The 15,255-nt window shown below is 45.3% G+C and overlaps 1 protein-coding gene across 2 annotated transcripts in view; it reads left to right on the top strand.

The window, feature by feature from the left end:
* Window positions 1-3,372: 3,372 nt before the first annotated feature.
* The window catches only part of FEZ1 (fasciculation and elongation protein zeta 1), a 43,724-nt gene continuing 31,841 nt past the window's right edge, over window positions 3,373-15,255 (top strand). The window contains exons 1-2 of one of the 2 annotated variants that reach the window (XM_089915781.1): window positions 3,373-3,492; window positions 9,055-9,414. In XM_089915781.1, coding sequence (XP_089771907.1) covers window positions 9,100-9,414 — 315 coding nt within the window. In that variant the 5' untranslated portion in view covers window positions 3,373-3,492; window positions 9,055-9,099. Of the gene's footprint in view, window positions 3,493-9,054; window positions 9,415-15,255 lie in introns of those variants that run through there. The other variant, XM_022560289.3, reaches the window with a different exon arrangement.

Below are 15,255 nucleotides of genomic sequence, written 5' to 3'. Positions count from 1 at the left end.
TATTAATATATGTTGAATTATTTAATTCTTCTAGGGTTCTGGATTTGTTTCTTAAGACTGCCTTAGCAATGACACCAAATCATTAGATTTCAGGCCCACCTTAATTCAGTATGATCTCCTCTTAGCTAATTATTTCTGCAAAGACCCCATTTCCAAATAAGGTCACATTCTGAAGTTTGGGGTTGCTACGGTCTGAATGTTTGTGTCCTCCCCAAATTCACGTGTTGAACACCTAATGCCCAATGTGATGGTATTAGGGGGTGTGACCTTTAGGCAACCTCATGAATGAGGTTCCTCATTTCCATCTGAGACCATAATTACAAGAAGCACCTTTAAGAGCCATATTTCTTTCTTTCTTTTTTTGGGGGGGGGTGGGTACGCAGGTCTCTCACTGTTGTGGCCTCTCCTGCTGCGGAGCACAGGCTCCGGACGTGCAGGCCCAGCGGCCATGGCTCACGGGCCCAGCCGCTCCGCGGCATGTGGGATACTCCCGAACTGGGGCACGAACCCGTGTCCCCTGCATTGGCAGGCGGACTCTCAACCACTGCACCACCAGGAAGCCCTTAAGAGCCATATTTCTAACAACATTCTGTTCATGACAATATGTATATGTTCTATGGTGATAGAAGCTTTCTTGATAACTCTTCTTTTTTTCTGAGCCTTTGCCAGAATCACCTTTAACCCATATTTCTACCAACAATGTCTTCAAGACAACCTAGGCTTTTTCTGTCATGTGCCTCAAAATTCTTCAAGTCTCGATCTCTTTCCCAATTCCAAAGCCATTTCCATATTTTAAAGTATTTGTTATAGGACTTCCCTGGTGGTGCAGTGGTTAAGAATCCGCCTGCCAATACAGGGACACATGTTCGAGCCCTGGTCTGGGAAGATCCCACATGCTGCGGAGCAACTAAGCTTGTGCACCACAACTACTGAGCCTGCGTGCCACAACTAGTGAAGCCCACGCACCTAGAGCCTGTGCTCCACAACAAGAGAAGACACTGCAATGAGAAGCCCGCGCACCGCAATGAAGAGTAGCTCCTGCTCGCCGCAACTAGAGAAAGCCCACATGAAGTAACAAAGACCCAGTGCAGCCAAAAATAAATAAATTTATATAAGTAAATAAATAAAACACTCCCTCCTTTTTTTAAAAAAAGAAAAATGTGTTACAGCAGCACCCCACTACTGTGCACCAATGCCAAATCAAATCCCAGAGATAGAGTTTTGGGTGAAGAAGAAAAGAATAGTTTTGTTGCTTTGCCAGGCAAAGAGGGACACAGCGAGCTCCTGCCCTGAAAAACTGTGTGTCTCAACCCAGGAGGATTTGCTGAGGAGTTTTATAGCAGTGGTTCAAGTGTGGGGTTGCCCATAAGATCAGGGTGTGTGCAGGGCCTGCACTCCTTTAATCTGGTCTCAGGTAATCTCTTGATGAGTTTCTTTGGTTCCTTTAATCTGGCCTCAGGTGGTCTTCTCTGGAATGAAGAATACTGACATCTTCCATTTCTTGGGGGTTTTAGTTCTATAAAGAGCTTAAAGATATAGTTATGTGTATCCCTTGAGATGGAACCAGGACCTGTCCCAAGGCTGCACTATTGTTTCTTGGCTGTTCCTCCCTTATCTCTGCATCCCCTCCCTTCCCTGATTAGCAACTGTTTGAATCTGCCCTTTGGAACTCAGGGAAGGTCATGGAGGCTGGAGTCTATTCCCTACAAACAAGAAATGGGGGACATGGAAAGGCTTCTGTGCCCAGGAGCCCCACAGGGTCCTGCTCGGTTTCACTACCAAAATCTATATTAGTTTCCTATGGCTGCTGTAATAAATAACCACAAATTGGATGGATTAAAACAAGAGAAATTTATAGTTTCATGGGTCTGGAGACTAGAAGTCCAACATCAAGATGTCAGCAGGGCCATGCTCCCCCTGCAGGCTCTAGGGAAGAATTCTTCCTTTCCTCTTCTGGGTTCTGGTGGTTCCAGGCAATCTTTGGTGTCTCTTGGTTTGTAGTTGTGTCACTCCAGTCTCTGCCTCCTTCATCATGTAGCTCCTTTCCTGTTGCTCTGTGTCCTCTCTACTTATGAGGACATCAGTTATTGGATTTAGGACCACCCTAATCCAGTGTGGCTGCTTCTTGACTAACTACATCTGCAAAGATCCTGTTTCCAAAGAGTCACATTCTGAGGTTCTGGGTAGATTACACTTGGGGGGAGACACTATTCAACCCCTTACAGTTTCCAAGTAGCACAGTTTGGAAATCAATACACTAAACTCTGCACCTATTGAAGGCAGAGTTTAATACCCTCCCCGCCCCCCCCCACCCCACACCCTCCAGCTTCTAGCACACGCCATAGAATGCTTTTTTAAAAATGTTGCCTGGAATTCATACCTCTGCGTTCACAGCATCATTATTCACAAGAGCCAAAAGGTAGAAAAACCCCAAATGTCCACAGAAGGAAGAATGGATAGAGAGAATGTGTTATATACATACAACAGAATATCTCTCAGGCTTAAAATAGAAATGGAAATGGAAATGGGATTCTGCCACACGCTGCAACATGGATGAACCCTGAAAGCATTACGCTAAGTAAAATAAGCCAGACACAAAAGGACAAATACTGTGTGATTCCACTTACAAGAGATACTGAGAATAGTCAAATTCATTGAGATGGAAAGTAAAATGGTGGTTACCAGGGTCTGCAGAGAAGAAGGAATGGGGAGTTAATGTTTAACTGGTACAGAGTTTCAGTTTGGGATCCATGAAAAAGTTCTGTAGATGGATAGTGGAAACGTTCGCAGCTTTCTCGGCCTGAAGCCAACCCCACCCTGCGTCTTTGGGAGGTAAAAGCGTTTATTACTTTTGACTCGAGGTCTGAACCCGGTTCAGCGTGGCAGGCATCCTTTCACTTGCTCACCCCAGCCCCCAGCAGAATAGAAGGGGGAGGCCAGAAAGTCCAGGGAGGTCTTTGAGTGTGTCTGCGGGCATCCGCCTGCCCATCCACTCGGCCACCCGCCTATGCTTTTATGGAGAAGCTACAGTGTCAGGCCCTCCCTGTGAGAAATCCACACTGGGAGTTATTGCAAGCGCACATCTTGAGCTTCTGAATATTCATGAGGGAAGCAGAAAGACCAATGCTAAAGGGGGGAGAAATAGTAATTCATAAATATTAATAAAGACAGGCCACATGCACCAAGTAGGGCTAGGAATGTTAACGAGAAGATGACGTCCGGGTCCTGCGCGTGCCCGTTGGGCGGGTGCCCGGCGCGGGCGCGGCCCCCGGAGCCCGGGCACGAGCGCGGGGGAGGTGGGGGTGGGGGAGGAGGGGGGCCGGGGCGGGAGGAGGGAGCGGAGCCGGGCGCCGGCGGAGCTGCGAGGGGAGCGCTCGCTAGCTCGCGGCTGCCGCTGTCGCTGAGCTGCGCTCCGGCCGCTCCCCGCGGCCAGTGGATGGGGGTGTCCAGCTGAGCCCCGCGATCCGCCTTCCTCCTCCAGGACCCGCACAGGTGCAGTCGCGGGGGGCGACCTTAATCCAGACCGACCCACTGCCGTGGGTGGGGGTGGACGGGGGTGGGGAAGGAGGCCCCGCGACTTGGGATGCTCCGGCCGGCAGGTCTGGAGGCGCCGAAGCTCCTCACCCAGGATGGTCCCATCCCGGAATCGGAAAGGGAGAACCCGGAGGCCGTCGCCCTCCTGCCCAGCCCTTCACGGGAGAGCAGCGGGGCGCAGCGCCCGGCGCCGGGAGATACCGGATTATGGGCACTTCAAGCATCATCGGAGCCGCGGCCCCCCAGCCAGGCGTGTGTGTGTGTGTGTGTGTGTGTGTGTGTGTGTGTGTCGAGAGGCGGCGCGGTTTGGGGACTGGGGGAGGCAGGGAACGCAGCCCGATGGTGCTGGAGCCGTGGGTCGGTACCTCCTCTCAGGACCGTTATCTGGTCCGGCTCTCTCGACGCCCCAGAATCATCTATGCCTCTAAGAACCTGACCCCGCACCCCGCCCGTGCCCCTCCTTGGGACGCCGAGCCTCCTCTCCCCAGGGACCGTGCATTCCTGCAGTGTCAGAACCGCTGGTAGCTGCCGCAGACGCTGGCGGAGCGATTGTTTTACCGCGAACAGGTCGGAGAAAGGACGGGTGTGACGGTGGTGGGGCACGCTGCCCTCCTGTGGGCCCAGGGCCTCTGGGGCTGGGAGCGCATCTGACGGAGCCCCCAGGGGGTACATCACAGCCCTCTCTTCTTCTCTCTTCCCTATTCCTGCCCTACTCGCCGCGACACCTCCCGACCCCCTCCGCTCCCATGTCCCGGTCTTGTTTGGCTGAAAGGGCCGTGGCCGTTGGAGTATGCGTGCGGCCTGCGCGGGATGCCCCCGGCTTTCTTGGAGCTCCAGGCATTGTGCTGCTTGGAGGAGCCTTTCTTTACCCCAACAGAGTGGGGGAGGGGGATGTGAGATGAGGGTGAACGGAGCAGCAGGAGGAGGGGGAAGGGGGAAGCGGAACCACAAAGGGGTTGCTGACTTCTATGCGGTGAAATACTCTCTTTCCGTCAAAATGTGCAGCTTGGCAGGAACATGTACACTGACGGCTTTGCTGAGGAGCAGTGGGAAACCGAAGGTGGGTCAGTGGAGGGCAGCTTTAGGGATGCTATGGGGGGGGGCATAGAATCAACTGGTCTGTGGGGCAAGTAGTGGGAAGAAGGGGAGATGGAATGGGGCCTGTGTGGAGGTGCAGAGGCCCAGCAGGGGGAGGCATGGTGCTCCGCTCAGCAAAGCAGGCACTGGGAAACGGTGCTGCAGCCCCGAGCTGCAGCTACTATGCATCATTGTGCTGCACGAGAGGCTAACCGTGTGTTTCCTACTGGGTCTCTGTTAAGTTCTGAGCCGTCTTTTCTTTTCCAAATTACAGCATCTATTGGGAACCAAAATAAATGGAATAGATTATAGGACATAAGCAAACTATAGTCCTGCACTCTTGTTCTATGATAAAGAGAAAGAGACAAGACCACCCTCCTATGGTTCCTTCTTTCTGCCATTCTTCATGTATTTTTTTTTTTTCAAATTGATTTTGGAAGTACAGAGAAAGAGGATAAGCTCTCAATTGAATTATCCCTAGCTTTTAAGGGAAGGAAGCTTCTGAAATGAGCTGTGACTGAAGACAGGGGCAAGCTTGCCAGCATGCAAGAGTAGGACATCTCATTTGGGGGGCAAAGTTACCCCACCAAGAGAGAAGAGCAAAGGAAGGAGAGAAGGGGAACCATTTAAGAAGGACTGCCAGCTCTAACCCAGAGACCCCTCCTTGAGGCCTTGGTGGGGCCAGTCAAATGCCTGGCTCTCACCTCCTGTGCCACAGCCTGGGCTCTTTCTACAAATTCTGGGCTCAGTTTGGGAGTCAAGTGACTTTGATTTTCAATGCAGGCTCTCAGTTTTAGTTTCCTCCCCACCTGGTCGTTCATGCGGAGCTTCTTGGCCCCTGGGTAGTGAGTGAATTGATGAAAAGAAATCAGGCTATATTGCACATTGTTCAAATGATCACATTTCTGAACTATAGAGCTGTGATATCCATTTCTTCTTTTATAATCTTCTAGGTGAATCTATTTTCTCTAGAGCCTGGGCTGAGGATAGGTGCTTTCAGGATAATCTTCTTTGTTGCCAACGCTCAAAACTCAATTGTAGCCCTAGGTTCCACTTGGCTAGCCCTCTTGTTACTGGTTAATGTTATAGATCGTGCTGTTTCAAATCAGCACCCTCCTTGATATCACCTTCTCACACCAGCTCCCTTGTCCCCTCCAGGAAGAGTACAGATTTAAAGGAAGCGTAATATCTGGAATACCAGCTGGTTAGCTTTCATGTCTCTCTGAAATGGAACCAGCGATCTGAGTGGCTTTGACCACATGAATTGAAAATAGCAGGGGTGCCTTAGTAAAAAAGATGGTAACATTCATTCAGCAGTAGTTCTCTCATTTGATAAGCATTGTGAAGCATCACACATGGAATATCATGGCAAGGGTAGTTTTTCTTTTCCTTGAAGCACTCTCACCCCACATTTCCACGTAACTAAGTTAGCCTCGCTTTCCTAATATTATCGACATTTACTGGATACTTCATGCATTCCACACATTGTGCTTACCACTTCCAAGATTATCTCATTTACTCCACCAAATAACCTCCAATATAAGTGCTATTTAAACACCATTTTAGGGATGAGGAAGCTGAGTCAGAGAGGCTTATAATTTGCCCAAAGTCTCATAGCTAGGAAGTAATAGGAACAGGATTGGACCCTGGGGCCCGGCATTAACCATCAGAGTCCCTCCTCTCTCCATACAAATCCCTTGTCCGTAAAACCTTCCTTACTCTCAGTTGCACTCAGTGATCTTTTCTAAACTCACTTTTTTGGCACTCGGAGGTTCCTAATCTTTTCTGTGCTATGAGCCACTTTACCAATGTAGAGAAAGCTTTGGGATCCTTCTCTGAATATGCTTTTAAGTGCATAAAATAAAATATGGTTATATTCAACGAGCCCTTAGGGGTCTGTCGACCATAGGTGAAGAACCTCTAGCTGGTAATTAGTTGTGTGTATATTGCTTAATAGCTGGATTGTCCAATATGGTAGCCACTAGCCATACGTGGATATTGGACACTTGAAATGTGGCTGATCCACATGGAGACATACTGTGAATGTAAAATACACATTTCAAAGACTTAGTGTAAAAAAAGAATGTAAAATGTCTCATTAATATTTAAAAATATGGATTACATTTTGCAATGGCAATATTTTGTATATATTAGATTAAATAAACTATACTATTAAAATATATCAATTAAAAGTATTAAGTTAATATGTTATTAAAATTAACTTTCAGAGGCATTAACTCTATACCAACACCTTCATTTTAACAAACGAGGAAATCAGGACCCACAGTGCTTGTCACTCAGCCAGCCTTTGGCAGGTCTGTTGGCTCCTGAGCCTGTGTTCTTTCCAAGCTGTCATAATACTGCTTTTATATCTTTTTGTATTCCAAGGTCCTGTTATGTTGCCTTTGCAAACTGTAAATACTCAGAATATGTTTTGATGAGATGTGGTGGTAACTGACTTAATCCCAGTAAAATCCCAGTAAGAACTGTCCGGGTCCTCACCTGGCGTACCCTCTGCCTCGCTTATTTAGAGTTTTAGTTTTGTAGGTAGAGGTGGAGAATGGCAGTCCTGGGGCAGAAGCCATGGTTTTTGCTGTCTGTTTGGTCCTCTTGAGGTAGTGGTTCCAATTTAAGCATCTATCTGGATCAGTCATCATGCAGATAGGAGGGAAAATTTGGTTGCCTTGCCGTGTTCCAGGGAAGGAAGCTGAGTAGGTGGAGAAGGGTATGATAGACAATAATGCTTGTGCTGCCTGCAATGGAAAATGAAAACTGTGTGAGGGGGACAGAAGATCATTTGTCAGTGAGCACACATTGATTGATTGCCTCGCCGCAGGCAGTGTGTGCTAGAAGCCATGGAGGGTATCCAGAGGACGTCTCTGCCCTCGAGGAATTTAAATTAAAATTGGGGAAGGGCTTGGATGTACGCACAGATGGTTAAATCACAGCGAAAGGCAGTGTATGTAGAGGACCTGGAGCTGTTGGGAAATGAAGGGAGGTGAGTGTACAGCCTTCCAGGGTGTAGTGCCCAAGGTGGTTGTGGAGTCTGGGCTTTGGAGCACATGAGTCTCTGGGTCTTATCTCTTACAGGGTACTAGGTAATTTAATCCATTCTTCTAGTTTCAGACATATGCTGTGTGTCTGGGAAAAACTCAGGTGCTTGTTTGAAAGTCTATATTAGTGTTCAATTAGTCTATCATTTATTGATGAGAGTAATAATATCCAGGTCCATGAAGCCCTATCCAAAACCCTTGGGGCCAGGCATGTTTCAGAATTTAGATTATCTCAGATTTTGGAAGGCGATAATAGAGTGCATATTCTGCATATCATCCCCCGGGGCCTGGGGTATCAATCTCTATAATTTAGAAAAATTAAAATTTCTGCAGCAAAACACACTAAATGGGATAAATTAAAACCATGAACAGCTCTATATTCATGTAGATCAGGTTTAGTTGCCAAACGTGTTTAGGTCAGGGCAGGTTTTACCACCAAATAAGTTACGAAAAACTTCCAGGGGTTTTTTTTTTTTTTAATTACTTTATTTATTTATCTCTGGCTGTGTTGGGTCTTTGTTGCTGCGCGCAGGCTTTCTCTAGTTGCAGCGAGTGGGGACCGCTCCTCCTCATGGTGCGCGGGCTTCTCATTGCGGTGGTTTCCTGTTGCGGAGCACGGGCTCTAGGCGCGGGGGCCTCAGTAGTTGTGGCGCGTGGGCTCAGTAGTTGTGGCTCGCGGGCTCTAGAGCGCAGTCTCAGCAGCTGTGGCACACGGGCCCAGCTCCTCCGCGGCACGTAGGATCTTCCCGGACCAGGACTCGAACCCACGTCCCCTGCATTGGCAGATGGATTCCTAACCACTGTGCCACCAGGGAAGCCCAAACTTCCAGTTTTGAGAGCACATGGTTAGGGTTGTGGACCTATTGTAATAGTAATAATAATAATAAAATAATAATAGAGAACATAAACTGAACAACATAGACGTTTATTATCTGCCAGGCACTGTCCTAAGCAGTTACCAGTGTTTACTCCCTTAACCCTTAGGACAGTCCTTTGAGATAGGGCCTGCTATTATTTCTGTCCTGAGAAGAATAAAAGGGAGCACAGAGAAGCTAAGTTACTGCTAAGGTCACAGCTGGTAAGGGGCAGAGCAGGATGCAAACCTAGGCAGTCTGGTCCAGAGGCTGCATGCTTCACCATTAGGCTTTGTCTTTTGGAAGCAGGTGTGCCTCCAAAACGTATGCTAATTGGGTTAGCATTATTCACACTAACAATGATATTTGAACTCCTTAAGGGTATAATAGCGAAGAAGTACGGAAGCGACGGACCAGTAAAGCGGAACTTTTGTTTTTAGAGGGATGAGAGTTACGGAATAAGTGATTATGGTTCCTCAGCAGAGTTGGCACAAAAGTCCAGTCCAAACTCACATCACCCTGTTTAATTCTTCTAGATAAACGGATCCTGAACATTGCAGTTGTCCTATTGCTGTGCAAGAATGGAGGCCCCACTGGTGAGTTTGGATGAAGAATTTGAGGACCTTCGGCCCTGCTGCTCGGAGGACCCAGAAGAGAAGCCACGGTGTTTCTACGGCTCATCTCCCCACCATCTAGAGGACCCCTCCCTCTCTGAGCTTGAGAATTTTTCTTCTGAAATAATCAGCTTCAAGTCCATGGAGGACCTGGTGAATGAATTTGATGAGAAGCTCAATGTCTGCTTTCGGAACTACAACGCCAAGACCGAGAACCTAGCTCCCGTGAAGAACCAGTTCCAGATCCAAGAGGAGGAGGAGACCCTGCAGGATGAGGAGTAAGCTGTCTTAATTGCCCTCTCTTGCCTCAGATTAGAGCCCTGGAATCTGGGGCTTCTTGACGTAGAACGAGTTTCTGTCCTTGGGTTCATGGCATATTACTTATATTTTTCTCTGTGAGGCAGCGCCCTGGTAACTGCTGACATTGTTCAGTTATGTCCCTTTACAGTTACTCATAGAGCTTTCTTAAGTTGAAACCACAAAGGAATGAAGGGTTTTTAGGAAGTGGGTTTTTCTAGATGCAAAATTGAATTTCAGGAGCATGGTACATTTGGGGGTCTGTCTATCTTCAGCTTTCTTTATATCCGTGGTAACCCACCCAGATATTAGAAATAAGGACCAGAAAAAAATTTAGTTAACTGTGACAGAGGAATATATGTCGTTGGAACAATTTGCTTTACAAAACACCAGGATTGTGAAAATCTCCAAATTGTTTATAACCCCTTAGGACTGGAAAAATTATCTACAAATATTAAGATATGTCCAAATAAGAAAGCATACACATTGAACCAAGAGAACAGGGAATTACCCTGGACACAATAAAGGTGATAACCAGGTGAAGTGGCTTTTGAGTATGCAGATTCCCTGTGTCACTTACTAGCCACCTTGCAGGGTCTTAACAGAAGTCAAGAAAAGGAATTTGAGAAAAGTGCTGTTCAAGGAGGGACTAGAAAAGAGAAGAAGGGAGTGATTTGTCATATAAATTAAAGAAAGGTGTTTGGGGCATTTAGTATAAATAGGCGTAAATTCCCCATAGGGATAAAATATGCATCAACTGTTCTTTAGGGATCACACAAGAAATGTCAAGTTGTTGGCAGTGGAAGTTTGGAGCAACTGTACTTTTGGTTTCTCTTTTTACGGACTTGGGTGGGAAGAGTTGCCCATGAGTAAGTGGGGGAAGAGGTTTGTCCCACAGGATTGAACCTGATTGTATTGGGCAGGTAGTTGCTTATCTGATGACTGCTGAGACTCTATCTCTGTGAATACAAGGGTTGTATATCTGTCTGTCTTATTCATTATTATCTCTCCACTGTCTGATTCAGCACATGGTGTGTAGTAAGTGATCAAATAATATTTTTGGAGTGAATATTGAATATCGAATGACCTGGATAAGCAATAATAGCTAGCCTCGTAGGTGCACTTAATGTACTTCTAGGCCCACGCCACTTCCTTCTTTTCTTTTTAATTAATGCTAGCCTGAAGGCATGATCACGAGAACATTTCACTCTGGTGACCAGTACTATAACTGTGGGCTACGTGTTTCAATTCAATCTTAAGTTTCAAATTGATTCTTTTAGATTCTGAGCCTTTTATAATTTGCTCAACTCCTCAAGGTCAAAAAAGAATGGCTCTGGGGCTTTATTATACAGAGTAGCTTTTACTGTTATCTACTTCATTGCACCAGGCAATGGACTAGAAACACGATGAATTGCGATTTTCATACTCTCACTAACTCGCTGTGTGACCTTGGGCTTGTCACTTAACTCTAGTTGACTGCGTGGGTCCTCATCTTTGGGACTTCCCGAGCTCAATCTTGATGAAGCAGGGCTAAGGACTTGCCAATAAGCTAATTTCTCACCTCACCCAGGCTGTGCTTGGAAAATTCCTTTTGCTTCCCACAAATCATTTCTCCCCTGTCCAAACCATCCCTCTGCCTCATTAAGGACAGAGGCCCAGCAAGCAGGTTCTTACTCTTTCCTAGCACATTAGCAGAGGCCACTCAATGTTAATTACCGTCACATGAGATTATTAGTCTTATCCTGATTTTTCTGACTTGCCTGCCTCATTGACTGCCTCAGCTAAATGACCAAAGGTTGAATAATTCCTTAGAGATAAAATATGATTTGGGGAAAGTGTGGTGCGAAGAATCTGGGACGAGAAATCGTAACACAGTGGTTTCTAGGCATTCCGCGTACCTAAAGCTTTACAACTTAAAATAAAAATTTGAATTAAATTACACACTTTGTTTTAGAGACACCTATCAAGCTATTTCCACTGTAAAATTATGATGAGGTAAAGGAAAAAGATAATTTAATATCCAACGCGGTTAATAGTCTCCTGAGCCCTGCTCTGGTGCTCTAATAAACCTGCTTAGGTTTAGTGGTTAGAGATTTATTTCATCCACCAATGAGTGGAAAGTGTTTTGGGTGGGTTAGAACTATACAATAGAGGCTTCAAACAAAAACAATGAAATTCTTGGTCAAACTAACCTCCTGAAAGATAGCACGAATCAGAAGGCAGGGTCAGTGATTCCCTTTGAAGTTTTGACTTCTTTAGTTTTCATTTGGAACTATGTGGCTCAGAGGGAATTGGCTGAGATATCAACTCTTCTCTGATTTGTCAGCGCGTGGAAGTCCTAGGCGTTAAAACAGAGTCAGTATGTATCTATATGTATTTCTTGTTTCTAAATTTAGAAAATATTCCAGAATCTCTTCTTTGCATATGTAGGAACACCCTTTCCTTTGTCATAAGAGATCCGACCTGGAGGCCTACAGAGTGGGAATGGTCAGCCCTCACCCCACTTCTTGCTTCACCGGGGTCCCTGTCTTACAAGGACCCTGGAGACAGAGGGGCCAAACATGTGAGAACACTGACAGTCCTGTCCTTCCGGTAGAATTACTGGATTAAAGGTCATGTTAAAAATCAAGTTCGCATGATAAATCAACACCCTGGAGTCAGCCATGCTTTAAGTCGAAGAGAAGTGACTCCCAAATAATCAGATAGGGAAAGTCGACAGATGCCTGTGATCTTTAGGAAAGTTAATTCTCTTCTCAGAGGTTCAGTTTTCCCCATGTGGAAGACCGAGATAGGATGGATTCTACTGAAGCATTGAAAGTTGTTCAAAGTCATTGATGTGTTAATAATTCATAACTCCTAAGTATTACCAGCAAAAGTATACTCATGTTAACACACATCTAAGTGTGGATATTGGCCTGGCTCGACACAAATAAAACTGGACAAGGGCAGTAGCCAGCCTAGAGGGGCTTAAGGGAAATGTTCCCAAGTTGGAATTATGACAAGCACTATAGGTTGTCTACCATATTGTCAGGAATAGGTATGTAGGTGTGTGTGTGTGTGTGTGTGTGTGTGTGTGTGTGTGTGAGGATTGATGTAGCCTTGATAGCTATGTTGCCAGTTCCAGACCCAGATTTTTGGATACGTGTCTTGTCCAACCTGTTCTGTTTGGTTTGCTCGTCCTCTGCTAGCATCCTTTTCGAAATCCCTAGCCCTCCATGGTGAAAGATACTTATGGTCATTTCTATAGGCATCTAAGCCCATGATATAAAATATGCACATGAAAAGGCTTTTCTGTTATTACAGGGACTGAGGGAGCAAATTGGATCTCAGGCGCCATGGCAGCGTGATGACAAGAATGGAGGGAACCTGTTTAATCTTAGTTCTTTGATGAAAGATATAGTGGATAGCTTTCAAAGTCTCCTTTCCCCGAGATAAGTGTAAATAGCAGGATGCTTCTCAGGAAGTGGAGTTTTACAGTCCACCCAGGATGCCTCTAACAGGGAATATATCTCTTCCCAAGAACCCTGCTTAGGATAAGATGGATAACCTCTCTGGGGAGAAAAGTCCGTCCCATTCTCTCCCTCACAGAAAGCTTTGTGTTTTTCCCTCCCACCGCCATTCTTCGTTCCCGTGCCTGCCTTTGCCGTCCATTTAACCTTCCCTGGGCTGGAGATCTAGACAGAAAGCAGGCGTGTACCCTTGCTGACCTTCCCATTTCTCCTTTCATAGACTGATGTAAGCACCAGGTCCAGAATAATGCAGTTACAGACTTTTCACGCAGAGCCGGCTGCTGAACTGCTGTTCTAGGTTGTGATTTGGAACTTGGCATATTGTTCTGATGCCCATGCCTATCATAAAGTTCATAAAGAATTGGAATAGTTAAGTGGGTAGGAATATAGGCTCTGTAGCTGTATTGCCTGGGTTCAAATCCAACCTCTGTCATTGCTGGCTGTGTGAATCTAGATGAGTTAATTAACTTCTCTGTGTTTCAGGGTTTTTTTTCTCAGTATCTGCCTTATAGAGTTGTGAGGAATGAATGAATTAATCCACAGAGAGTTTAGGATAGTACCTGGCTTATGCATAGTAAATGCTCAGTAAGGTTGGCTGCTATGGTTATTATTGTTAAATGGGCACTGAATGAATACGGGAAGGGTGTGCAAGTGACGACAAAGAGATGAGAGTCGTTCTATTAAAGGTTGCTTATGAACCTCAAAGGATAAAAAGTATGTTCATCAGAAAGCAAGAAGAAAACTTGAAACAGAAAAAGGATGGCTTGATATCCCGAGGAGATAAAGGTTTAGGGAATTGTCACTAAAAGTCTAGAATTAGAAGGTAAAATCCAGAGTATGTCAGTGAAGGCTCAGGTGAGAAAAGTTGCCACCCTAAATGATTTGAGGCAGTCTCCAGTTGTCACTTTAAGGATATAAACAGTTTCAAGGTCATTGGAAAGTGTGCGGTCCGTTCAAGGTTCCAGCTTCCATCCTATCTAGGAGAGGTGCAAAAGGCTCCTGCCTGTTTTGGGCTTTGCTGAATTTTATTTTTCCAGGCGCCTGCTGCAGGGTCAGACCTGAAGGTCAGTGCCTGCGTGCAGTTGTTCATTCTCCACGCAGAGTGTAATGCAGTGATGCACGGAGGACTTGACTGCTGACCCTCCTAGTGGGTGTGGCGCTGGGACTTTTGGAGACAGCAAATCATATTTGCCTCTTGGCTTTAGAACGCTAATGAGACTTGGATTTAGAATTAGGCTGGATTAATGAAGCTCTAATAGTGCTTGATGGAAACTGGATTATCACCCATGTTTAAGACGTAGACTGAAATCCTGCTGAAGAGATGTCGAATGAACACTTGATGAGGTCTCTCCAAGTGCCTTCTTGTAATTGTACTACAAAAAATGAACAAGTGGATAACCAAAGCAGTGCCATTATATTGTGTTTTCTTGAGTTGCTTTTTTTTTAATCACCAAATTGTGTGCATTGTGCACTAGGAAAATCTCCTTGATTATATACCCATATGTCATATGTCATTCCAGATTTTATATATGTTAAGAACACCCCCCTCCCCCATTTTATGTATCTGATTTCAAGTGTCTGTGCTCTGATATATATATAAATATATATATATATACACATCTTGCTATATATATAAAACGTGCACTTATCTTTTCAGCATCTTACACCATACTTGGTCATGTTTTGGATTTGATCTGTATGTGTACATAGTTGCTTATTTTTAAATGACCATTTCCTTATATTAGTATATCTAAATAAATTGTACCTTCTTATACCTTGTTTCACAGGTATCATTCATGTTTGATGTGCACAGGCACCTGAAGGAGATTGCACGGAGCCCTCATTATTTCATTAGCTAATATTAACTCAAGTGCCGCTGGCTTCCATGGATGGTATTCATTATTTTAGGAGCTTGGTTTACTGATTTACAGTAATCTCTTAGTGTTGACTAATTTATTCATTTTCCTGTGTGTGAGAGTTTGTGACTTCGGGATTTTCCCCAAACCCCTCCCCATTTTTTTCCCCAAGAAAATCTTTCTGAAATAAGTGAGTTAAGCAAAAAGAATTGTAGAATACCCTTTCTTATAATGTACCTATCAGAACTTTAAAAAAGAAACGTAATAAGGGGAACCCTATCTTCCCCCACTAAAAACTAATTGTGTAGACAGTGGTGTATTTATTGGTTCCTTTCATATATTTTCTTTGGAGTCTCCATGATAGAGACAGGGCACACTTAGACTCTACATTGCTAGAGTACAGGATTGTGCCACCCTGGGATCCCTAGAACATTTTGGGTAATAAGTAACCTTTAATAGCA

The sequence above is a fragment of the Delphinapterus leucas genome, chromosome 7 (assembly GCF_059928025.1).
Source record: "Delphinapterus leucas isolate spDelLeu-1000000601 "Yukka" chromosome 7, BTC_Dleu_Yukka2, whole genome shotgun sequence".
Lineage (NCBI taxonomy): Eukaryota > Metazoa > Chordata > Mammalia > Artiodactyla > Monodontidae > Delphinapterus > Delphinapterus leucas.
The sequence above is the reverse complement of the archived record's forward strand: the minus strand, read 5'-3'. Positions and strand labels throughout refer to the sequence as shown.